Source organism: Triticum urartu, chromosome 1A, assembly GCF_056163025.1.
Source record: "Triticum urartu cultivar PI428250 chromosome 1A, HENAU_Tu73, whole genome shotgun sequence".
Taxonomy (NCBI): Eukaryota; Viridiplantae; Streptophyta; class Magnoliopsida; order Poales; family Poaceae; genus Triticum; species Triticum urartu.
Window position 1 is genome coordinate 105,047,299 of NC_141873.1, and position 25,102 is coordinate 105,072,400.

At 43.6% G+C, this 25,102-nt stretch overlaps 1 protein-coding gene and 1 long non-coding RNA gene across 4 annotated transcripts; both read left to right on the forward strand.

Annotated features, from left to right (window-relative positions):
* The first annotated feature begins 1,933 nt into the window (after positions 1–1,933).
* On the forward strand, positions 1,934–9,020 carry LOC125549881 (factor of DNA methylation 1). 3 transcript variants are annotated; one of them, XM_087514702.1, is made up of 8 exons: positions 1,934–2,065; positions 3,296–4,188; positions 4,339–4,520; positions 7,113–7,202; positions 7,292–7,579; positions 7,662–7,868; positions 8,233–8,354; positions 8,453–8,588. In XM_087514702.1, the coding sequence occupies exons 2-8, from the start codon at positions 3,324–3,326 to the stop codon at positions 8,457–8,459; spliced, it is 1,761 nt and encodes a 586-aa protein (XP_087370828.1). In that variant the 5' UTR covers positions 1,934–2,065; positions 3,296–3,323; the 3' UTR covers positions 8,460–8,588. The 3 variants fall into 3 exon arrangements, with proteins under 3 accessions (XP_087370828.1, XP_087370830.1, XP_048568949.1); XM_087514704.1 differs by having other exon boundaries at positions 8,292–8,354; XM_048712992.2 differs by lacking the exon at positions 8,233–8,354 and having other exon boundaries at positions 8,453–9,020.
* A 12,824-nt stretch (positions 9,021–21,844) lies between these two features.
* Positions 21,845–24,849, forward strand: LOC125549897 (uncharacterized). Its single transcript, XR_007301526.2, has 2 exons — positions 21,845–22,461; positions 22,976–24,849. It is a non-coding gene; the product is annotated as an uncharacterized LOC125549897 (long non-coding RNA).
* The last annotated feature ends 253 nt before the right edge of the window (positions 24,850–25,102 follow it).

Sequence of the window (25,102 nt, forward strand, 5' to 3'; positions counted from 1 at the left end):
CAAAATCCTAAGTCCCTGAATTCGGCAATATCATGAAGACTACTTTGCATGCTTGTGATAGTCATCACAAATATCACAGAAATACATATCAAGCACCTCTGTAAAGATGGCATGGCATAGATCAAAACACATGTAGAGCTCATACCCATAAGAAGCACACATCAAATGTGGCAAAAATGACAAATCCTCATACTCTGATAAGTAACAGCACCTAATAATTTATAGCACTCTTGCATCAATGATTTGGGCATCAAGATGGAATCAAACAATCATGTCACAATGGAATGTAATAAATAGCATCTCCCAATGAACATTTTGATATATCATGCGCATGAAACGGAGCTACGATCATGGAGTTATTATGCAATGAACAGGGGCATAAAATTTAACAAGGAAAAGACTTGGTGGAAAAATGACCTCGCGCGAAAACCAGATCTAGGGTTCGTCGCACGGCGCGTGAACTGAGGACGACCCGAGCTCTCGCCGGAGAGGAGGGGGTGCTCGCCGGAGAAGGACGGGGCGGCGTCGGGTGGCGCGGTGGCGCGTGGTGGCGGTGCGAGCTCCGGGAGGCGGCGGCGCGAGACTGGCTGCGAGCGGCGGCGCGGGGCGGGTCCGGCGGGAGCGGACACGTCCGGCGGCGGAGAGGAAGAAAATTAGGGTTTCGGGACCCGGAAATTTGACGAGGTGCACATATTTATAGCTAGGAGGATGTAGGAGTGTCCAAATGAGGTGTAGTTTTCGCCCACGCGATCGTGATCCGACGATGGAGGACATGGAAGAGGTTTGGATGGGTTATTGGGCCGTTTTGGAGGGGTGTTGAGCCGCAACACACAAGAGGCCTTTTCGGTTACCCGGTTAACCGTTGGAGTAACAAACGGACTCCAAATGACACGAAATTTGACAGGCGGTCTACCGGTGGTGTACCAAGGCCACTTGGAAAATCTCGGTCCATTCCGAGAACGTTTAACACCCGCTCACGAAAAGAGACAAGAGGGGGACGTCGGTGCACGTAGGAGTGTCGGATTGCAAAACGGACAATGGGGAAAATGCTCGGATGCATGAGACGAACACGAATGCAAATGCGATGCACATGATGACATGATATAAAATGCATAAACAAAATGCAAAACGAAGACAAAAACCCAACCACGAAGGGAATCTCATAACTTAACGCCGGAAATGGCAGAGTCGGAGTTACAATTATGGCAAGTTACATCCGGGGTGTTACACGCCAAGCCCTCCATCTGGTCGTCCCTGCCGGATCTCATGTGAGGCGAAGAGCACGCCAAGACGCATCTCAAGTCACCACAACAACCAGCAGGGACACCCATCGGCCGGCGTCCTTGTCACTGCCCAGACAGCCGAAGTGGAACGCCGCCGCCCACAACCGCGCTGAACTCGCGATCGTCCCCAGGGCTGCCGCCCCAAGTCCCCAACACCGCCACCAAAACGACGCACGGGCGCCCCTCCCCCTTTGAGGCAGAACCCGCCGCCCCCGCGGCCAACGCCGGCGGCAGGGGTAAGAACGGATTTGGCCCTCCTCTGGCAGCTATGTTAGACGCCCGGTGCCGCCAGGAGCGGCATGGGAGTGAGCAAAGGGTTATGCCACCTTTTTCCTTGTGTAGTTGACCTGACCGACTTATATACATGATAAAAGGATGTGTTGGAGAGACATCTCTTTCTGACAGACATCTCTTGAAAAGCATTCCTTTCATATAATTGATCACATATTTTATTTCTCAATATTTGCGAAGCCTGCGGAAAGAAAGCCAGTAAAAATCTTCTCTGGGTAGAAAATGGGGAGTATTAATTCCAGTGGCAAAAAAAAAGAGATCGAATTTCAAGCGCACAGCCCACGTGCCGCTCCCCTCCGCTTTCCGTCATCCAATTTACCACACCGAACGACTCCCCCCTCCCCTCCCAGGCTCCCACCACCTTCGCTCGTTCGCAGCAATTCCCCTGCTCGCTTCCAGTCTGTTCCCCTTCCGGCCAAGAAAGCTCATCGGCCGGCGCGACGAGGCCACACACGCGCAAACCCCCGCTGCGCCGCTTTGCTTCGCCCCAGGTGAGAACGGACGGACGGACGGAACCTCTCTCCTTCCTCCCTCGACACCGCATTACCACCCCCCGTCGACCATTGGCGCAAAACCCTCAAACCCTACCTTTTACCCTTGAGCCGGGGAGGTTCTTCCTTTCTTTCCTCTTCAAGAACATTTGCCTCGTTCGGGGCGTGGTGCCTAGTTTATCTGTCCTCTTTCTTCGTTGGGGTTTTCTGCTCTGCTCCGATCGAACCGGCCGCCGCAAAATCGCTTCCTTTTTTTTTTTGGTCTGCGTGCGATTTTGGACCCGGCGACGGTGGATTTCATCAGTTCCCTTTCGGTATCTCCTTGTGTACTTTGATTCCTGGCTCTTGTACTTTCCTCGATCCCTTTCGGGGGAGCTCGATTCTTCAACTTCTTTTTTTTTCAACTTTTTTATGTGACATGATTGACGGGACTGGGGAGGGCTTGCAAGAAACGAACAAATGCAGGAGGATCAGAGCAGGTGGCCCCAAATTTTGCGGGAGTGTGTTTATTTTCTTCTTCCCGGCCGGCTCCTCTGTTCTTCAGTTTGGGAGGAGCCCTGTTACACAAACCCTCGTGCATGCTGAACCTGTCCTGTAGCTTAATCAATTGCATTACCACACTTGTTAAACATTGTTGGAACAGACACCTATGTTAGGACTTACGACATGGATGATTGGCTGTTTGTGTAAGCTATTGCGACCTTGTCCGCCGGTGGTCAACACAGATTAAGCTTCCTTTGATTTCTGAAAGAGGCTTGTGGAATACGGGCACTAGGTGTTATTCTTGTATTGACTATTGCTCCTGGTATATGCTGCATATTGTAAGATTGTGTAATATTATCCACACACATCTTATTAAATCACATGACTTACACAGTATCAAACTTGTTAAACCTTGTTGGAACAGAAACCAATGTAATGATGGGGTGATTAGCTGTATACGTGAGTGATTACAACCACATTGATGCTCGCTGTAGTACGGAATACAGATTATTGAGTTCATCAAGTTCGTGCTATGCTTAGATTTAGTACAGCAAGAGGCTTGTATGGAATGTGTGACTGTACATGTACCCAGCTTCTCTTTTTGTCTCTTGTTTCCTGTGTTAGGCGTCATTCTAGTATATTGCTCATGTATATGCAACTACATCTTTAGCTTTCTGTAATATTTATTAGAAACAGTTCTTAATATAACTTGATGAACACACCTTCCCTTTCTTTATTTCTCTCAAGGTTGTTGGGCTTCTCACGTCCCTTCGCAATGGACTATACATCGGATGGAGACTCAGAGCTTGAAGCTTATGGTTCTGACACTTATGCACTTCTGCTATCAGGAGATATAAAAGTGATGCATGATGGGAGTTCATACAAGTGCCCCTTTTGTTCGGTTGGAAATGGTGACTATAACATACATGAATTACTGCAGCATGCCTTGAGTGTGGGGGCTGCCCATGACCAGGAAGCAAAACAGAAGGTAGACCATCGAGCCCTTGCCAAGCATTTGAAGGATGAACCAGCTAAATCACATAGTCCACTGCTGAGGCCAATCATTATGGATCCACAGCCTCCTCAACATAAAAGGGATGAGCTGTTTGTCTGGCCCTGGATGGGTATCATAGTCAATATGCCTTCTGAATATGTTGGAAAAAGTGCAAACCGGCTGAAGGAGCATTTCTCCTGTTTTCATCCAGTTAAAGCACATCATGTGTACAGTAAAGGTTTTCCTACAGGTAATGCTATTGTTGAGTTTGGCAAGGACTTTGGTGGGTTTAGGAATGCACGAATATTTGAGAATCAGTTTGAGAAGAATGGGTATGGGAAAATGGGCTGGCAGGAAAAAGAGCGCAGAGGGTCAGAGCCTTTTGGATGGATCGCTAGGGCAGATGATTACAATGCTCCAGGGGCAATAGGGGACTTTCTAAGGAAAAATGGCGATCTGAAGACGGTTGACGGCGTTGAGAATGAAGAAAAAAATAAAAATGAGAAACTTGTGGCCAGTTTATCTTCTAAGGTTATTGAAAAGAATATGCATTTAGAAGCACTTGAATGTGAGTATCAGGAGAGAACTGTGTCATTGCAAAGGATGATGGAACAGAGGGAACATCAGCTCCAGTCATACAGCCAAGGTGCTTGCTAACCTTCTTGTAATTTATATGTGATATATTATCAATGTCAAGTAACTATATGCACCAGCTGGTTTCTACCCTCTTGTTGATCATGTGGTGTTTAAGCGTTACAAAAAGGCTGATGTATGTTTTGAATTTCATCTGTCTTAGAACTCCAAAAGATGCGACAGTGCTCTGTCGAACATACACAAAAGATTGTTGACGAGAACAAGAAGCTGCGCTTTGATCTTCAGTCTATGACGCATGAGCTTGATGCAAGGTCCAAAGAACTTGATGAGTTGGCTGCACAGACTGATTGCGATAGAAGGAAGCTTGAACTGGAGAAGCAAAGGGTGAGGCATCTTTGTCTTCGTATGATATTTTTCAATCAACAAGCCCATATAGCGACTTGTAAGTTAGTGTAGCGTGTAGCTTCTTCTGTCCATGTACTTCTTACAGCTGTCGGTTACTATCGGATCTTCGACTGGCATTCCATAAAAATAAAACTAGTTTAGTATATTCTTTGTTGACTTAAATAAAAACTGGCATTGGGCGTCACCTTTTGTTCTAGATATCATGGAGCAGAACTTTTGGTGTTCGGATTGTTATACAGAACTAGCATGCTGTCCACACAAATGCACGTGCAACTTCTTTAATGTGTATATTTTTTCTGAAAGAGTAATATCCTTTCATGGAAAATCAATATACTAGATGGAAATAAAACAACCTTGTAAAAATTATTCGTGAACTTAATTAACCATGCACCGCTTAGATTCTTATGCAAGATCGGACGGCCACCACGTGTGGAGCCCCGTTCCCTCGGTTCTACCGAACTTTTCTTGGATGTTCTGTCCATGGTGGGATATGAAATTGTTATACCCAACTCGGTGGTGTCATTAGTTCCCAGAGAACTCGATGCTCCGTGACTTGTTGAAATTTTTGTTTCAATATTGTGCCATTTTGGTTGCAAGATTGAGCCTGTAAAAAATGAAAATTTAAGGAAGTCATAAACTTCAAAAAGACACTTAATTTGTACGGGTGGCTAAGATGACTATATGGCATGGTCAAAATCGGTGCAGAATATGATTAGATGTCAAAGTGAACAAACAAGAGAAACTAGATGGCAATTGTACAAGGAAGACTATTTCTGTTTGATTGATATTATTACTGGAGGGGCGTCTCCAGGAATTTGGGGCCCGGGGCGAACTTCAAATTGCAGCTCCAATTCTTTTTTATATAGTATAACTAATGGACTATCTTGAAAAAGTCTCATACCTACCCAAGAAATACATCATGCTAAAGCAGCCAAATATTTGCTGGAATACAAAATATGAGTAGAACTGAAAATCTATGTTGAAAGATCAGACAAAATAGATAAAATATGACAAAAAATAATACGGGGATACAAAAGGGTACCTGATCAACAGGTTGCTTCATCCGTGCATCCTATATGTGTAGACACTCCTGTTGTGGACATCGATGGAAAATATCATCATCTTGTTTTTCTATAACATGAAATCAAATTGAAATAAAAATGGAGGAAAATTGAGTTCAATGGTAAATGATTTGTTTTCACTTCAATTTCAGTTCAATGTTTAAGTGCATCAATTTATAAATCAACACATACAACATCAATTTGGAAATCAACACATACAACATGTCAGTTCAAATGCATCTGCTATTGTTAATTATATGTCTGTCTTGGTCCAAGAAATTACCCAGACGTTTGCTCTTGGCTTCCGAGGTGCATCCAATCATGGGCGAGGGGGGAGGCAGGGTAAGGCGCCCATCAGCAGCAGTACGGGGGCTGGGCAGGTCGGCCATACGCTGGGGAGCACTTGCGGGAACGACATGATGGCACCAGCATGGAGCAGCTAGCAGGCCGAGCTGGATTAGAGGATAGCAGCGGCCGGCAGCAGATTGCATTAGACCGTCAGCGGGACTAGAGGCGGCGCTAGCAAGCGGGACGACTGGGGTGGGGGTTGGGGACTAGGGGAGAGCTGCGGCCCTAGGGCTTGCGGCAGTCTTGTGCAGAGATTGAGGGGGCGATCGCATCAGACTCAGGCGGCTCGCACACACGGACCTGCGCGGCAGTTTCTCCCCTGATCGGTGGCCCCATGATTTTGGGGGCCATGTGCGGTCGGCCACCTTGGCCGCCCTCATCGACGGGCCTGAGGCAACTGCATGAATGGGATGGGTATCACTCGGAGCAGCATAGTGGTTGCCTGGTTGGATCGTTGCTCAGGAGTCCAGGTTAATTTTGCTATGTGCCAATGTTCGGGTCCTATATGGCATGCCTCATCTTTTTTAGTCGTTCATTCTTTGTTAAATTTATAGATTTTGCCTATTACCATACATACACCAGGTGCACTTTTATTTTTTATCGTCTGAGTTTAAGTAACTATGTATACTTCATAATGCAATCATTTTATTTACAGTTAGTTACGAGAATATGTGGTGTGTTAGTCTTGTTTGTAGTGGCATACTTGGCCTTTGTTCAATAAGGTCATGTCTTTTTTTGTTAGCGTCATACTTTTATATTCTTTTACTTAAATATCCATGTAACACTCAAATATGACATGATATGTAACTCAAATAAGCAGAAGCAGGTTTAGGTTTAAGTCACTAATTGGTTTAGTTTTCAATACATGTAGTTGGTTTTCTTTTCTACTTAGGGGTAGTAGGGCTTGATGGGCCAAGTCAAGTGGAGTCCCATATAATGAGATTCAAGGATTATGATTTAACGATAATGTAGATTATTGAACTGATTTTTGCTTTTGTTGTGTTATTTTCTAGTCGTCCTCTCTTTTTCCTGGTTGACCCATCATGTTCTTTTAGTATATAATTGATGTATCTGAATCTACCATCTGAGGATGGAAGCATAATAATGTAACTAAATCACTTCCATTAAAATGTCATTTAAGTTGTGTTTTATTCTTGTACAGAATGCGACGAAGTCCAATCATCTTATGCTGGCAGAAATGGAGTATCAGAAAGCTAATGAGAATGTTCGCAAGCTTCTCGAACAACAACAGGTTAGTCCCTGCTGTGCGAATACATTTTCAAGCTGTTTGTTTTCGATGACACAAGTTTTAAAGATGTCCATCCTGTGTATAAACTGCAGAAAGAGAAAGAAACTGCTTTAAACAATGCTAAGAAGTTGGAGGAACAGTTTCATGTGAAGCACAATCTTCAACTAGAAATAAAGCACCTGACAGGAAAATTGCAAGTGATAAAGCTCACACCAGGCAATGAAACTTCAGAAACAGGGAAAAGAATAGCTGAACTGACAGAGGAGCTGCAAGATAAGATCGATGAGATGGAATATACAGAAAACTACAACCAAGGTCTGATCTTGCAAGAAAAAAAGGCTGCTGTTGAGTTGCAAGAAGCTCGGAAATTTGTGTTAGATGTATGCTGCTTCTAATGCTCTACTGTGTAATTTGAGTGAGTGCACTTGTTGGTTTTTGTATTCATGTTTTGTTCGATTGCAGGCTCTACAGGACTTGGGTGGTCAGACCAGTGACAAAGCACACGTAGGCATCAGGATGATGGGTGAGCTTGACTCAAAGGCATTTTTAAATGTGTGCAGGAAATATTTTCCAAACGATGATGCGGAAGTTGAAAGTGTTAAGATTTGTTCAAAGTGGCAGAACGAAATTAAAAATCCAGAATGGCGTCCTTTTAATGGAAAAGAATCGGTAAGAAATCCTTCTCTGTTTGTTACCTTACCACAACCATCCATTGAATCAAAGACGAGGCCTGATGTTGGGCAAAGACAGGGGCCCAGGGGCTTCGGGTTGTTCTGCCCACATCCTGGGACGTCCATTGATCGGACGCATGACACTTTAACGCTCACCTCCTAGGAGGACTGTTCTATCTTTTCAATGAAATGAAACGCAAAGGTCCTTTGCGTTTTCTTGAAAAAAAGGAGGATCCCAATCTGCTTAGCAATCCTTGTAGGGATGCAGGCGGACGAGTCGGCGAATGTCCGCATTTATGGTTTTTGTGTTAGCTTGGTTTTTAAAGCATCAGTGATTAGCTTCTTTTAGCCTTCGTGGACAGTTGCTGACAGCACGGACGTGCCCGCTTGCATCCCTAAATCCTTGCCATTGCATATTTAGACTCTCTGCAATTGACGAGTGCAACACCATCTTTTTGTATTGCACCTTCAAGCATCTCACCTGGTTGGTACTACTTCTGAATTTCTAAGCTTTATACATCTTCTTGCATACAAACATTTATTAGGATTGCTGATGCTGCACCTGGTGCATATTCTTTGTAGGAAGTGATCAATGAGGATGACATGAAGCTCAAGGAGCTGAAAGAGGTGTACGGCGAGGAAGCATATGCTGCGGTGGTGACGGCGCTGATGGAGCTGAATGGCAGCGGCAGCGGGAGCAGGGTTCCTTTCCCGGAGCTATGGAACCAGAGGGAGGGGAGGAAAGCAAAATCCAAGGAAGCGGTCCAGCATGCCATCAAGCTGTTCAAGGCGAGCAAGAGACGGCGTTGAGCTGCTCAACACTATGGCTCCTGTAGAACCGACCCTAACTAAGCAGGACGCCTTTCTATGTTTGCTCATGTATTAAGTAGAGGGAAATGGTGCTGCAGCAACTTGTGCTTTCTGCGGTAATTAAGTGGCTACCAGCAGTTGTTCGTCGTCCATGGCTGGGCTGGCTGCTACTTTATTCGTGTGTGCGATGAAACCCTCCAGCATCTGAGACTGTTAGTGTTCTATATGGGATGACACTAACCGGTAAAGTATTAGTTATATGTATTTAGCTATGTGAAGGATTATATTTGACTTGTCAATTTTTTTTTCTGCGTGCGTTTGCTTTGACTCGTTTCAACAATTCCTGCTGAGGCTCCATTCTCCTTTTCCTGTGTTTGACTTTTTGGGAGGAAGCAATCAAACGGTTTAAAAAAGCTGTATACGCTCGGCAGCCGATCGGCCCAAATGTGGGCCGGCGCCTCGGCCATTATTTTAGGCCTTTCAGTCTGCTTCTGAGCTCAAGAGGCTCAGGTGCGCCATTATTTTAGGTTTTTCAGTCTGCTTCTGAGTTTAAGACGCTCAGCCATTTCGAGAAAACCAGGAGCAAGTGGCGCGCACTCAGCCGCTGTCACGTGTCACGCTCCGGACGACCTCTTTAGATTTTATTTTTTCATTTTCCGCACATGCTTTTTGGCCTTTTAAATGGTTTTTTGTCGGTTCTTTGGCCTTTTGTTTTTCACCGGTCCTTAATATTTTGCACAAAAAATCGCGTATTTTTCTTTTTTTGTGAGATGCACAGGCGTGCCTCTTGAAAACGAAAAAAAAAATTTTTGCCTTTCGCGAGAGGCACGAATTTGCTTCCGCGAAAGGCACGGGTTTATTTTCGTGGGAGGCATGACTATGCCTCTCGGAAACAAAAAAAGATATGTTTTTTTTTCTTCCGCGAGAGCCACGGATTTATTTTCGTGGGAGGCATGACCGTGCCTCTCGGAAACAAAAAAGATATGTTTTTTTTCTTCCGCGAGAGCCACGGGTTTGCTTCTGCGGGCCGTGTCTCTGGAAATGAAAAAAATATGTTTGCTTCCGTGAGAGGCATAGCCGTGCCTCTTGGAAACGGGAAAATGCGTTTTTTCTTCCGCAAGAGACAGATTTGCTCCCGCGGGAGGTTTACTTCCGCGAAAGCCGGTCGTTCCTTTCGGGAAAAAAAATATGTTCTCTTTTTTTTCATTCCACGAGAGGCACAGGTTTGCTTCCATGAGAGGCATAGTTTTGTCTCTTTAGGAAAGAAAAAAAAGTATGCTCCCAGTTTGATTATTTCGTCTGATTTTTTTCGTGAAATAAAAGGTTCGTCAAAATCTATCAATAATGAAGATCTCGATGCAAGAAATCTAATGGTTAAAACAGCTTGAGATTTGAATGAACTGTTTAAAAATATTTTAAATAAATGGATCAACAAAAAAACTAAAACTTCCTTACGACTTGTTGCAATCTAGTATGAGAGTGATCTTTGCAAAGAGTGCTTCTTAATTAGTGATTTAGAAGAAAACCACGTAAAAAGGTCAACCTATTTATGGGAGCGGCTATACAGTGCTTCAAGCGCTCCCGACCGCACTGGCGCTTTAACTCAATACGAGAAAATTCATAGAGTTTAGAGGACAATAAATATGTCACATATACTTTCTTAAAAAAACCCGATGGGGAAAACAGAACATATGACATATGGTCTTCTGTTGATATTACCTCATAAAAAAACCTTTATGAGAACCTATAAAGTAAACTCATGAAGGAAAAAAGAGTATAATATGATGCTTTTAAGAGGAACAATTCAGGAAGATACTCCCCCTGTTTCTTGCATATTCCGAAGCCGTCAAGTATCAACTCCATGAACATATTTCTGGAATGTATAAGTTGGTAGAGACTTGGTGAAGAAATCAGTCACATGATTTGACTTGCAAGATATGCAATATAGAAATATTGCTTATTATGTAACATGTTTGCATCCGGACAACACAAGAAACATTATCGTTGAGATAATGGTTGGTGGATGTAGCCATGAGGTCTGTTTCGAAGACTCTTCATGAGAGGGCTACCACACCTGGTAGGAACACTAAACTTGTCTACGATCTGCCATAGTGGGGATATGATTGATGTATCCAATGATATCGGTGTTCACATTTCTGTGAAACTGAAAAACCAGGACAAGAGGTTTGATGCCTTGGAGATATCGAAAGATATTCTTGAGTACCAACCATTTGTGTTTGGTGGATCCAATGACATTATGGAACGTTGAGTCCCAATATCTCATTTCCGTCATCTTTTGGTCTAAATAGATTATTCTCTACGTCTAGAGAATGAACTACCATGAGAGTTATGGATGGATAAGATTTGTCCACAATGAATTTCTCCAATATATTATGGATATAGACAACATAGTATACCATAATGTATGAATGAAGGTGCTCAATTTGTAGTAACGAGCGATATTTTGGTTTACTCAAATCCTTTATTTTAAACTCCGTCATTTAGATGATTACATGTGTCGTCATTGCAGACACACAAACATCGATAATCATCATTGTAGGAGTAATCCTTGAGTATAAGGATCTCACTATGTCAGTTGTACCATATGTACTGACAACAATAAGTCGTATGGTGACTTACTCATTTTACACAATGTATGTTGCATTTTGTATTTCGATTCAGAACTGAGATTCCATTGGGAATCAATCATATATGTCTGAATCTAGTGATCCACATGGATATGTAATCACTACATCTATCAACTGTAAAGATAGATGATTTTGTGCTGCCAATGATATAAGTTATCAGAAAGAGATTCCACCTCTGGAGAATAGTTGGGTATCTGCGTGAACTACTGTGCTACAATATTTGCTCTATGTTTCACCACCTCGTTGTTCTCAATTCTGTTTCCAGAAGAAAAACCGGTGTAGGTATTGCTTACGAATACCTTCCCATTATCGAGCAAGATTATTTCTACCTAGATTATACCCTTTGCTTGAGTTCAGTCCGAGTGTTATTCACACTTTGCCATGGCCATGGTCTTTGGATCTGAATCATTTGAAAGGTTTTTGGAATCTAGTTGAGAAATATATATCAATAATTGTAGACTTCCGTTATATGTTTCTCCAGAATCTATATATCAATATAGAGTTGATGGAAATATCGTTACCCATGGTGAATGCTCGCGATTTCTCAATGCGGCTGAGTCGAGTATTCTGATGTCCTGGTCATTTTGTGCACTGTGACCTGGGTTGGTGGAGGTTTCCTGTCCACTGGGTGTATACTACCCATTAGGTGTTTGTCAACGTGAAGTTGACCTACATTTACTGATTCAGAGGCCTTAATATCCTTGCTTACAAGAAGCTGAATCCTGATGTACTGTTGTCGTACTTCTCCCCATGTTGCTTTGAACGAGGAGTTGAGTGGTTTTAGTTGGTACCTACACTCTTTCTGACATATTTTTCCAGGATTGTAGGATTGTATGACACCTTTATAGTCAGTAAATAAATGTGGCAGGTTATTTGCAATGAGTTGCAAATCTTCTAAACGCATGGTTCAGATCTTTGAGTACATGGAATTGAGGCAGAAATGTGTTGAACATTCTACTAATTTCCTGGCATTATTTATGGTACTTGAAATCTCCCACTAATGCCTGGAAATGTTCCTCATTGAATCAACATACTGTCCTTGAGTAACTCTTCATGTGAGGGGCTTGAGGTATTGACGGAAATACAGTTATTCCTCATATAGATCCCAACTATATGTTGTGTAACACCCCCAGTGTCATGCTACAGTAACCTTCGATTCAAATATCCTTTGAAATTTCCACTTTCAAATCAAATTCAATTTGCAAGTGAAATATGGAGTTGCACACAAGTTGCCGCAAAATAGTTCATCATTTAGTCAAAATTCCATAACAAATGATTGTTAAGGAAAACAACATCACCTCCAAGCCAAGATGGACTATAGCAAATAAAACAGTGCCTTTTCAGCATTTTAAAATGCTATTTTACTTGTGAAAAATCTAAATGGATTCAGTTGCCCCTCAAACTTTTTGTGGTTGTGCCAGACATTGCATTGAATTTATGTGGACAATTACCATATCTTAAAAAATCATTTTGGCCCCCAAAATATTACAAAACCCTTTCTGTAAAAAAATAAAACAAAAATGTAAAAGAAGGGGGAAAGAAAAGGCCAGGCTGCACTGTGCACTTGGCCCAGCCACGCAACAGTGCAGTCTAGCCCACTTATCCCTGCCGTCCCCTACCTCTGTTCACCAGGGGTTGGGTTGATGCGTGCGCGCCGTCCGTGGCCGCAAATGCCCACAGGGCGGCCATCCGGCGGCTCCCCGGCGCCTACTAGGTCGCCCCGCCCCGGACGAACCCTAGCGTCCCCCCACTTTGCCCCTCGCTCTCTTTCCCTCTCTCCCTCCAGATCCACTGCTACCGAGCGCCGCCATGGACTCGCCGCCATAAAACGCGCGGCCACAGCCATCGCTTCGCCTCACCGTCGTGTCCCTCGTCTCCGCCGACGTCGTCTACTTCGTCTACGTCCACGAACGGGAGTCAGGGAGCTCCACAACACGCGGATCGAGCCGCCCCCTTCCGCCTCGGCCGCCATTGATCTTCTTCCACTCCGGCCACCGTCTGCTGCTACTAAGCTCTCGAAGGCTTTCCTTAGCCACACGGTGAGCTCCTCCACCTCCTGGTCCTCTCCATTAGCTTCCTCGTGCGCCGTAGATAGCTTGCCACCGTGCCCGTATTATGTCCGCCGCCTACGAGCTCATCGACATCGCCATAGCCACTGTCACCCTCGCCTGAGCATAGCACCGTGCTCCTGGTGCTCCCAGGAGCACAACGAGCACGCGCACGCGCCCCGCTGAGCTCTGTAGCATCGTTTACGTCGAGGTCCCATACGCGTCGCCGCCGTAGCTCGTCGCTGGCCTCGTTTCCAGCCACCTCCGGCCATGTAACCGCCACCGTTCGACGCGGCTAGCTCTGCTCGTTCGAACGCGCCCTCTCGCGCGTGAAACAGCCGCCTGTAGACGAAACCCGATGTCGTCCCGTGCCGCGCTGCCGCGTTTGGCGTCGCTGGCGTTGAGCCGCCGGCCGCCGCTAATGTGGCACACCTGGGGCCACCCCTGGGTCATTGCCAGCGGGCCCCACAGGCCCTGTTGACTGGGTTGACCCAGTCAACATGCTAACTGGGCGTCTTTGTGACACTAACGTGCGGGCCCCACCACTTAATCCGCTAATTAAAATGTTTTATTAATTAAAACTAATTAGTTTAGTTAATTAGTCTATGACAGGTGGGGCCTACCTGCTAAATAACTCTGTTTAGTTAGTTTTAAAAACTTTGTTGGCTCTGTGTCTATGACATGTGGGTCCCATTGGACCTACAGGTCAGGTTTGACCTAGTCAGCGAGTCTGTTGGTTGCTGACGTCATCCCCACGCAATGCTGACATCATAATGAATTTCTATTAATTTAAATAATTCTAGAAAATGTTTAAATCTTTAGAAAACCGTAGATAATAAACCGTAGCTCAGTTGAAAATGTTCTCTACATGAAAGTTGCTCAGAAAAATCCAACGAATCCGAATACGCGGTCCGTTCATCTGTCACATACCCCTAGCATGCTGAACATGGAACTTTCCCCCTCTTTTCCTCTATCTGGAATCTGACTAACGTCGGGAATTCATCCTCAGATGTTTATCCCCTCCGTCTGCAACATGTAGTACTACGAAGGTCGGCCCTAGTTCTACATATCGTCATGTCATGCTTAGTGTTGCATCTGTTTGCTCTATATTTACTATTTCTTCCCCCTCTTCTCTTCGGTAGACCCCGAGACCGATGCTGCCCCTGTGCTCGACTACCTCGTCGACGACCCTTCTTTTGCAGCAAAGCTTCCAGGCAAGCAAACCCCCTTGAGCATTTTGATATCGCCCATTTCTTTCCCTCTCATGTTTGAATTAGAACTGCTACTACTTTTTGTATGATCCTATTCTGATGCATAGCCTATTTTTGTTCCCTGCTTTCATACCTTACCTGCTTATTCTAAACTGCTTAGTATAGGTTGGTTAGAGATCCATCAGTGACCCCCACCTTGTCCAAGTTGCCCTGCTTTATGTTCGAAGACCCGATCAACGGGATCGAAGACCAGGCCCAGGCACCGCACATCACTTTCCCCTTAGTTGCTCAACACTACTAGGTTACTATCAAGTGCCCTCATCGGCACTTCTGATGTTAACCTTGTAGGTTAATTCACCGGTTATGGTCATCGAGGGTGATTCCTCCTTCTCCACTCCCGATAATGACACTGTCGTGCAACTCCTCAAGAGTGGACCTCGAGGGTGATTCCTCCTTTGTTCACCTTGACGATAACATCAGGTGGAATTCCATCAAGGGTGATTCCTCAGGGTTGCCCTTGGTGTTAGACACACGGTTACTATGGTTACTATGACCTTACACCGGACCATGTTACTAAAGACGGGTCGGCCCTGAGGGGTGCCCGCCCGAGCTTAATTGCGAGTGATGTGGAGTCGAGTTGACTTGGAAGGTGCCCGCGAGATAATTACGGGGCGAGGTAGAGCAGATACAGGCGAGCGGGCGCACTCGTGCTCAAGCGGGTTTGCGGCGCAGCCAGATGGGCTTGGAAGGGCCACACACAGGCTCGGCGGGGGGGGTGGGAGGAGGCTGGAGAGGTGACGCGGCAAGCCACGAGTGGAGGGGAGTGGCGTGTGTTGGTGGCACGACCAATGTCTATTTGGATTTCAAGGAGAAGGTGGGAGGTGGCAGCGGCTGGAGTTTAGGGGAGGGCTAGTTTTCCATAGATGGACGAGGGGTGTCCATATATAGCCAAGGACGGCTAGGGTTTGGGTTTAGGGGGGGTTTTTGGACCCTCCGATGATGATCACACGGCTTCGGGCGGAGGAGGGGGATGCTGGGCCACGGTAGGGTTAGTGGGATGTGTTTAGATGGGCTAGCCTGAGGTTATATAATATACTTCAATTCAGCTTTAAGGTTTCGGTTCATAAGCATCATGGTCAATTTACTATGGTCCATGCAAAATGCAATGTTCTAAAAAACTAGGCATATACATGAGCAAAGCTAATATGATGACATGTTGGCGACATGAAACAAATATGCTACAGTGCTTAAACATGGCATCAAAAGGCATATCATGCCATTACATATCTTCGACCTCAAATAATATGACATGGCATAATCATACGAGCAACAGCTTCCTGAGAGTCATCAAAACAATATGCAAACGTGAATTCGAAAATTTGGGAACACAAACATTAATATCATGATGCTAACTTGGGATGCACATAACAGCAAGAATAGTAATTTTAATATTTATGAAAAATAAATGAGCATATAGTAGACATGGCAATCTTCAAATTACTCCATGGGCTCAAATTCATACGATGCATAGATTGATTAATATGGTTTAGTCCGGTGTGTTGACCTCTCTATTAAGCCTAGGTCGGGTTGCGGCGTATCGTTTGGCCGAGGTCGGGCATGACCTAGGAAAGTGTGTTTGGCCGGAGTTAATCGAGCGTGGTGGGTAAGTTGGTGCACCCCTGCAGGGAAGAAAACATCTATCGATAGCCTGTCCTATGGTAACGGACGCTCGGAGTTGTATCCCGATCGATACAACTAGACCTAGATATTGGATGCTGAGTGCTACCTCTTGAGCATGCGTTGGTTTTCCCTTGAAGAGGAAAGGGTGATGCAGCAAAGTAGCGTAAGTATTTCCCTCAGTTTTTGAGAACCAAGGTATCAATCCAGTAGGAGACAACGCACAAGTCACCTAGTACCTGCACAAACAATCAAGAACCTTGCAACCAATACGATAAAGGGGTTGTCAATCCCTTCATGGTCACTCGCAAAAGTGAGATCTGATAAAGATAGTAAACTAAATATATTTGGTATTTTTTTGTATAGATTGGAAAGTAAAGATTATAAAATAGTAAACAAGATGCGATGTAAATAAAAGAGATGCAATATAATAAGAAAGAGACCCGGGGGGCATAGGTTTCACTAGTGGCTTCTCCCAAGATAGCATGTATTATGGTCGGTGAACAAATTACTGCCGATCAATTGATAGAAAAGCGCATAGTTATGAGAATATCTAAGGCAATGATCATGAATATATGCATCACGTCCGTGTCAAGTAGATCGAAACGATTCTGCATCTACTACTATTAGTCCACACATCGACCGCTATCCAACATGCATCTAGAGTATTAAGTTCATAAGAACAGAGTAACGCCTTAATAAGCAAGATGACATGATGTAGAGGGATAAACCCAAGCAATATGATATAAACCCCATATTTTTATCCTCGATGGCAACAATACAATACGTGCCTTGCTGCCCCTACTGTCACTGGGAAAGGACACCGCAAGATTGAACCCAAAGCTAAGCACTTCTCCTATTGCAAGAAAGATCAATCTAGTAGGCCAAACTAAACCGATAATTCAAAGAGACTTGCAAAGATACCAAATCATGCATATAAGAATTCAGAGAAGAACTAAATAATATTCATAGATAATCTTGTTCATAAACCCATAATTCATCGGATCTCGGCAAACACACCGCAAAAGAGTATTACATCAAATAGATCTCCATGAACATCGAGGAGAACTTTGTATTGAGAATCAAAGAGAGAGAAGAAGCCATCTAGCTAATAACTATGGACCCGGAGGTCTCTGGTAAACTACTCACACTTCATCGGAGAGGCTATGGTGTTGATGTAGAAGCCCTCCGTGATCGATTCCCCCTCCGGCAGATCGCCGGGTAAGGCCCCAAGATGGGATCTCACGGGTACAGAAGGTTGCGGTGATGGAAAAGTGGTTTCGTGGCTCTCTGTAATCGATCTAGGGTATAAGAGTATATATAGGCAGAAGAAGTACGTCGGTGGAGCTACGAGGGGCCCACGAGGGTGGGGCGTGCCTACCCCCGGGGCGCACCCTCCTGCCTCGTGGCCGCCTCGTGGCATTCCAGACTTCAACTCTAAGTCTTCTTGTTTGCTTTCGGTCCAAGAAAGATCATCGCGAAGGTTTCATTCCGTTTGGACTCCGTTTGGTATTCCTTTTCTGCGAAACTCTAAAATAGGCAAAAAAAAACAGAAACTGGCACTGGGCCTCCGGTTAATAGGTTAGTCCCAACAATAATATAAAAGAGCACATTAAAGCCCGTCAAACATCCAATACAGATAATATAATAGCATGGAACAATAAAAAATTATAGATACGTTGGAGACGTATCAAGCATCCCCAAGCTTAATTCCTGCTCGTCCTCGAGTAGGTAAATGATAAAAACAAAATTTTTGATGTGGAATGCCACCTAACATAATTATCAATGTAATATTCTTTATTGTGGCATGAATGGTCATATCCGTAAGATTCAAAACAAAAGTTTAATATTGACATAAAAATAATAATACTTCAAGCATACTAACAAAGCAATCATGTCTTCTCAAAATAACATGGCCAAAGAAAGCTATCCCTACAAAATCATATAGTCTGGCTATGCTCTGTCTTCATCACACAAAATATTTAAATCATGCACAACCCCGATGACAAGCCAAGCAATTGTTTCATACTTTTGATGTTCTCAAAAATTTTCAATCCTCACACAATACATGAGCGTTACCCATGGACATAGCACTATAGGTGGAATAGAATGGTGGTTGTGGAGAAGACAAAAAGGAGAAGATAGTCTCACATCAACTAGGCGTATCAACGGGCTATGGAGATGACCATCAGTAGATATCAATGTAAGTGAGTAGGGATTGCCATGCAACGGATGCACTAGAGCTATAAGTGTATGAAAGCTCAAAAAGAAACTAAGTGGGTGTGCATCCAACTTGCTTGCTCACGAAGACCTAGGGCATTTTGAGGAAGCCCATCATTGGAATATACAAGCCAGGTTCTATAATGAAAGAATCCCACTAGTATATGAAAGTGACAACATAGGAGACTCTATCATGAAGATCATGGTGCTACTTTGAAGCACAAGTGTGGAAAAAGGATAGTAGCATTGTCCCTTCTCTCTTTTTCTCTCATTTTTTGGGCCTTTACTCTTTTTTATGGCCTCTTTTTTTCTTTTTTTCATCCTGAGTCTCATCCCGACTTGTGGGGGAACCATAGTCTCCATCATCCTTTCCTCACTAGGACAATGCTCTAATAATGATGATCATCACACTTTTATTTACTTACAACTCAAGAATTACAACTCGATACTTAGAACAAAATATGACTCTATGTGAATGCCTCCGGTGGTGTACCAGGATGTGCAATGATTCAAGAGTGACATGTATGAAAAATTATGAAGGTGGCTTTGCCACAAATGCGATGTCAACTACATGATCATGCAAAGCCACATGGCAATGATGGAGCGTGTCATAATAAACGGAACGGTGGAAAGTTGCATGGCAATATATCTCGGAATGGCTATGGAAATGACATCATAGGTAGGTATGGTGGCTGTTTTGAGGAAGGTAAATGGTGGGTTTATGGTACTGGCGAAAGTTGCGCGGTACTAGATAGGCTAGCAATGGTGGAAGGGTGAGAGTGTGTATAATCCAGGGACTCAACATTAGTCATAAAGAACTCACATACTTATTGCAAAAATCTATTAGTTATCAAAACGAAGTAATACGCGCATGCTCCGAGGGGGGATAGATTGGTAGGAAAAGACCATCGCTCGTCCCCGACCGCCAGTGATAAGGAAGACAATCAAAAAATAAATCATGCTCAGACTTCATCACATAATGGTTCACCATACGTGCATGCTACGAGAATCACAAACTTTAACACAAGTATCTCTAAAATTCACAACTACTCAACTAGCATGACTCTAATATCACCATCTTCATATCTCAAAACAATCGTAAGGAATCAAACTTCTCATAGTATTCAATGCACTTTGTATGAATGTTTTTATTATACCCATCTTGGATGCCCATCATATAAGGACTAATTTATAGCCAAAGCAAATTACCATGTTGTTCTAGAAGACTCTCAAAATAATATAAGTGAAGCATGAGAGATCAATAATTTCTATAAAATAAAACCACCACCATGCTCTAAAAATATATAAGTGAAGCACTAGAGCAAAATTATCTAGCTCAAAAGATATAAGTGAAGCACATAGAGTATTCTAATAAATTCTGATTCATGCGTGTCTCTCCCAAAATGTGTGTACAACAAGTATGATTGTGGTAAACTAAAAAGAAAAGACTCAAATCATACAAGACGCTCCAAGCAAAACACATATCATGTGGTGAATAAAAATATAGTCTCAAGTAAAGTTATCGATAGACAAAGATGAAAGAGGCGATGCCTTCCGGGGCATCCCCAAGCTTAGGCTTTTGGTTGTCCTTGAATTTTACCTTGGGGTTCCTTGGGCATCCCCAAGCTTAGGCTCTTGCCACTCCTCATTCCAAAATCCATCAAATCTTTACCCAAAAACTTGAAAACTTCACAACACAAAACTTCAACAGAAAATCTCATGAGCTCCGTTAGTATAAGAAAATAAACCACCACTTTAAGGTACTGTAATGAACTCATTCTTTATTTATATTGGTGTTAAACCTACTGTATTCCAACTTCTCTATGGTTCATACCCCCCGATAGTAGCCATAGATTCATCAAAATAAGCAAACAACACACGAAAAACAGAATCTGTCAAAAATAGAACCGTCTATAGCAATCTAGAGGTTTTGAATACTTCTGGAACTCCAAAAATACTGAGAAATTACGATGACCAGGACAAAAAGTATGTTGATCTAATGTAGTTTGAATTGGTATTTTATCGCTCTCTGGTAAGAAATGAAAATTATTTTCGTGAGCGCATACTTTCTGTTTTTATCAGCAAGATCGAACAACAATTACCCAAGAAGATCCTAAAGGCTTTACTTGGCACAAACACTAATTGAAACATAAAAAACACAATAATAACAGAGGCTAGATAAATTATTTATTACTAAACAGGAACAAAAAGCAAAGAACAAAAATAAAATTGGGTTGCCTCCCAACAAGCGCTATCGTTTAACGCCCCTGGCTAGGCATAAAAACAAGAATAAATCTAGGTATTGTCATCTTTGGTATGCAATCCATAAGTGGCTCTCATAATAGATTCATAAGGCAATTTAATTTTCTTCATAGGAAAGTGTTCGATGCCTTTCCTTAACGGAAATTGGAATCTAATATTTCCTTCTTTCATGTCAATAATTGCACCAATCGTTCTAAGGAAAGATCTACCAAGAATAATCTCTACTACTAATGGAGCAGTTGGTAGTCTTGCTTACAGGTTTTTTCTGTCCCACCTCCCATGGTTTTTTGGTACCTCCTCCCACCTTCGCTGGTTTTTTTCGTAGATTTTCCTTCATCCCCTCCCCCCACTTCATCGGTTTATTTTCTCGTCACCCTCTCCCACAACGAAAGAAATCTGAACAGATCAGAACTTTCCATACCGGCGCAAGTTATTTAGTAATGTAGAATCAATCATGAAAAATCTCTAAAGATCAAATCTAAATTAATTAACCTTACCTTAAATCACTCAATCACATTAATTAGAAAACAAATATTTGATTTTCAGAAAAATCACTCAATCACATTAACCTTACCTTAACTCACGGATGGTAATCAATCTCCAAACAAAGGAAACAATACATCGAGGGAGCAGTAAATAAACTCCCTTTCTTATGACATGTATACGATCTTCCCTTCCCTCTCTGTTGTCGAGCGTTCTTGATTCTCGAGGCCAATGCTTGGGCTGCGTCACTGGGTCGCGACTATGCCGGAGGACGAGGACGGCGAGACCGGGTGTCGCGACACCGCGTTGGGCGTGACCGGTGAAGGGGGCAAATAAGGGCGGCTTCCCTAGCCCTGGCCATGGCCGTGGCTCTGGGAGTTGGTGCGGTGGAAGCGGCACTTGAAGGACCTAGCATGGGTGGCCGGTGCGCAGGCACACTTTGAAGCAGGGCCATGGCCCGCGCCGGACGGCGCCGACGCCGACCCGGGCCACACTACAAGAAACTTGTTAATGCATGACGGATTTTGGATGACAGTTTCAAAAACTGTCATGGATGGACTCGTACAATCCCGCAAGCCCGCTCAAAGCCCGCTAAAGCCCACCTATCCATCCCCATATAAAAAGCTAACCCTAAATCCTCCTCAGCCTCTCCTCTCTCTCCCTCCTCTGCAACCCCCTGTCCACACATCACCGCCACCCACTGTCTCAGCGCGTGCCTCCTCCCACACCTCACCGACGGCTCCCCCTCCCATCCTCTAACCCCGTAGCTCAGGCAACTGCCAGATCCACTGCATCCCCCACCCCATCCATACCTCTCGCTACCCATATCTCTCTCGCGCGACAACTCGCGTCGTGACCACGCCGGCCGATTCCGGCGACGTCCGCCGCCACGGAGCGCACTCACGAGCTATTCTTCGGCACCTCCATCCTCTAGTCCGGCTGGATCCGGCGCTTCCGTTGTCCAGCGCTCGCGTGCGACTCCTAGCCATGGCTAGGGTTTCGGCTGCCGAGTCATGTCCAACGCCGGCGCGTCTCCGGCGGCTCCTCTCCGTCCACACGGCGCCTCCTCGCGCCCTCTCCGCCTTCTGGATGGCGTCCCCTAGCATAGTATGCCCGCGCACGTTGGGCCAGATGAGGTGACCCAGACCTCCTCTGCCGCATCTCTGGCGCGACACTTGCATCCTATGGCGACCTCCTCTGCCGCGCGACGGTGGCGGCCGACCTGCGCTGCGGTGAGCACTTCTACCACTGCATCTCTCCTCTGCTCCGAGCCTGTGGCTGTGCCATACTCTGTTTCATGGCCATCAAGCCGAATTGTATCTAGGGATAGTTAGGGATTGCTGCTGTTTGAGCTTGATTAAATAGATTCGATGTTGTTTGGGCTTGAGTGAAGGTGTTCTCTAGTTGAAATGAGAGGGAGAAGGAAGGTGCTACAATTTTTGTTGTTGTTGACTATGCAATTGTAAACCAGAGAATATATGTTGCATTTGTATTTCCTCATGTAGTTTTGATCTTTTATTACAAGTTAAATAAACACAAGTATAGCAGCTTATGCTTTGAAATTTGTGTCAGGAAGTTATTACTTGATCCACTATCCCAATAATTTTTACTTCCTGAATCTCATGGTAAATCTGAAAGTTGCATTGCATATATGTGTCATCACCTATTGAATGTATCTTCTGTACAATATCTTGATGGGAATGTTTAGGTCATTTAGAGTAAATTTATTTAAACTTGAGTGACCAGATTGCTCCGGCGATGGATGACTGATGGTGGCCTTCTCCTCACACCACACGACCAGCGGCCAAAGGAGCCTCTCCAAGGATGGGGGTGGGGATCACTCGTGGCTGCTTCCTCCTGCCATCCTCTTTGTGCAAGTGAGCTCTCTCTCTCTCTACCCTCCAGATCCAAGCTGGATTCTGCCTGCAACTCCACAGCCCCATGAACTGCATGCATTAACCTAATTCAAATAAAACTCCAACGTAAATCCATCCCTTTTGGATGTTAAGTGCATTGTATGAGTGAAAATGCAGCACCTTTTTTTGTTTGTTCACTCATTCTTGCTTCTAAACCTATTCGTGGTGTAGCACAACCAACAGATATCACTAGTTGGAGCAGTTCCACAAATATGCCTCACTGTACTAATGTACATCAGCAGTACAATCAGGATAGTTTGTAGTTCCACAAGAAATTTCATTTTTCTTTTCATGTGCTTTTGCTCATGCCATATACTCATCAGTTTATGATATCTCCGCAGCAGAAGCACCAACTCGATGCCAGCGGAGGAGGAGGTGCCTCCCTCGTTCTTTTGCGTTTCTAATTGAATCTTTTAAGTTTTGTATTAATATGGTTGCAAACAATGCTGATGCAAGAAGCCAAGAAGCTAGACTGGTGCATTTTATGCAAAGACTGGAGTTTTTACTTTGCGTTTTACTTCCTAACATGGATGAGAGTATATCTTCATCCTGCTGTACTCATTGATTCTCTAGCATGCCAATCTTTGTCTGATTGCTTCTGCTTCGTTCAAATAGGTGAAACAAAGTGAAACCCTTGAAATGAACTTATTACAGCCTTGATTTATTATTCATTTATTGCCTGACTTCTTAATATTGTCCAAATAATCCTTCCATTTTCCCTTGAATTATTTGGGTTTGCAAGCAACAGTTTAATTGATGCTTAGTTTTTTCGCTTATTACAACAGAGGTGATGGATTTTCTACTACTGTATTTCCGAAAATACGCATACACAGTATTGCAATCTGAACGAGCGATGGAATTGATGATTGCATGTTTTTCTTTAAGATTACTAATAGATGGTATATTATTTATGCTTTAGATTTAAGAGTGTTTGATCTGCTATATAGTGCATTTGTTCAGTCTCAAAATATCAGTGTGGTTAATCCAGATGTGAGTGTGGTTAATCCAGATGTGAAGGTTATGGTCTGTAGCATCAGAATATATAAAATTTAACCATTAGGTTCATCTTGCTTAACTGAAGTATTATGATGCTCACAAATATTTGTTCTTTGAAAAGAAGTTTACTGTTAGCATAATAGATCAATAAGTGGTTCATTTAATTGGCTAAAATGATCTTTTCTTCAAGTTGTTTTATTTTACATGACATTTAAAAAGCATGTTTATTGACAGAATTACCTTTAATTGATGAAGAAAGTATGCCTCCAGTATTACTATTTTCATGTTTTGTTAACTATGGACTACATTGTATTGTATGGGAGCTGGCTGTTATAACTTATTATAATTTTGTATTTGTTTTCGATTCTATGCAGGTTTCGAAGTTTATCCTTGTTACTGGAGATTGAATATTTTTTAGCAGGAATTACTTGGGTCCGAATAGCTGCCTGGAACTGGTGGTGTAGTGTTGGAGATTAAAATTAGCTACCAGTGGATTTTCAATGAATTCATGTTACTCGACTTCTTACAAAAAAATGCTTATAGCTCTTTCTAGATATACTTGTGATGTTTGATATTCAGGTTTGCTTTTTGAAGCCATACTAGATTGTTGGAAATCTGTATTGCCTTGTGAACAAATGCTATTTTTGGAAATCTATATTGTCTTGTGTACAAATGCTATTTTTTGAATGAATATGATTTGGTGGTCTTGTTGTAAATTGTGACGCATTGAGAAAACAGGTTGGACTAAAAAATGGCTAATGTGTTTGATTGGAATGGAATTGGGCTCGTTAATACACGGTCGTGTTGGCCTCCACGTTAGATACACATGGCCTCCACATCAGATACACGTAGGTGCCATGTCAGGTCATGTCCTTCTAGCTCGTGTAAATCGGTGATGGTTTGTTCCGTCATGTCCTAGTTTGGGCTTGGCGGGCCTGTGGCAGATCCATGACAGCCAAGT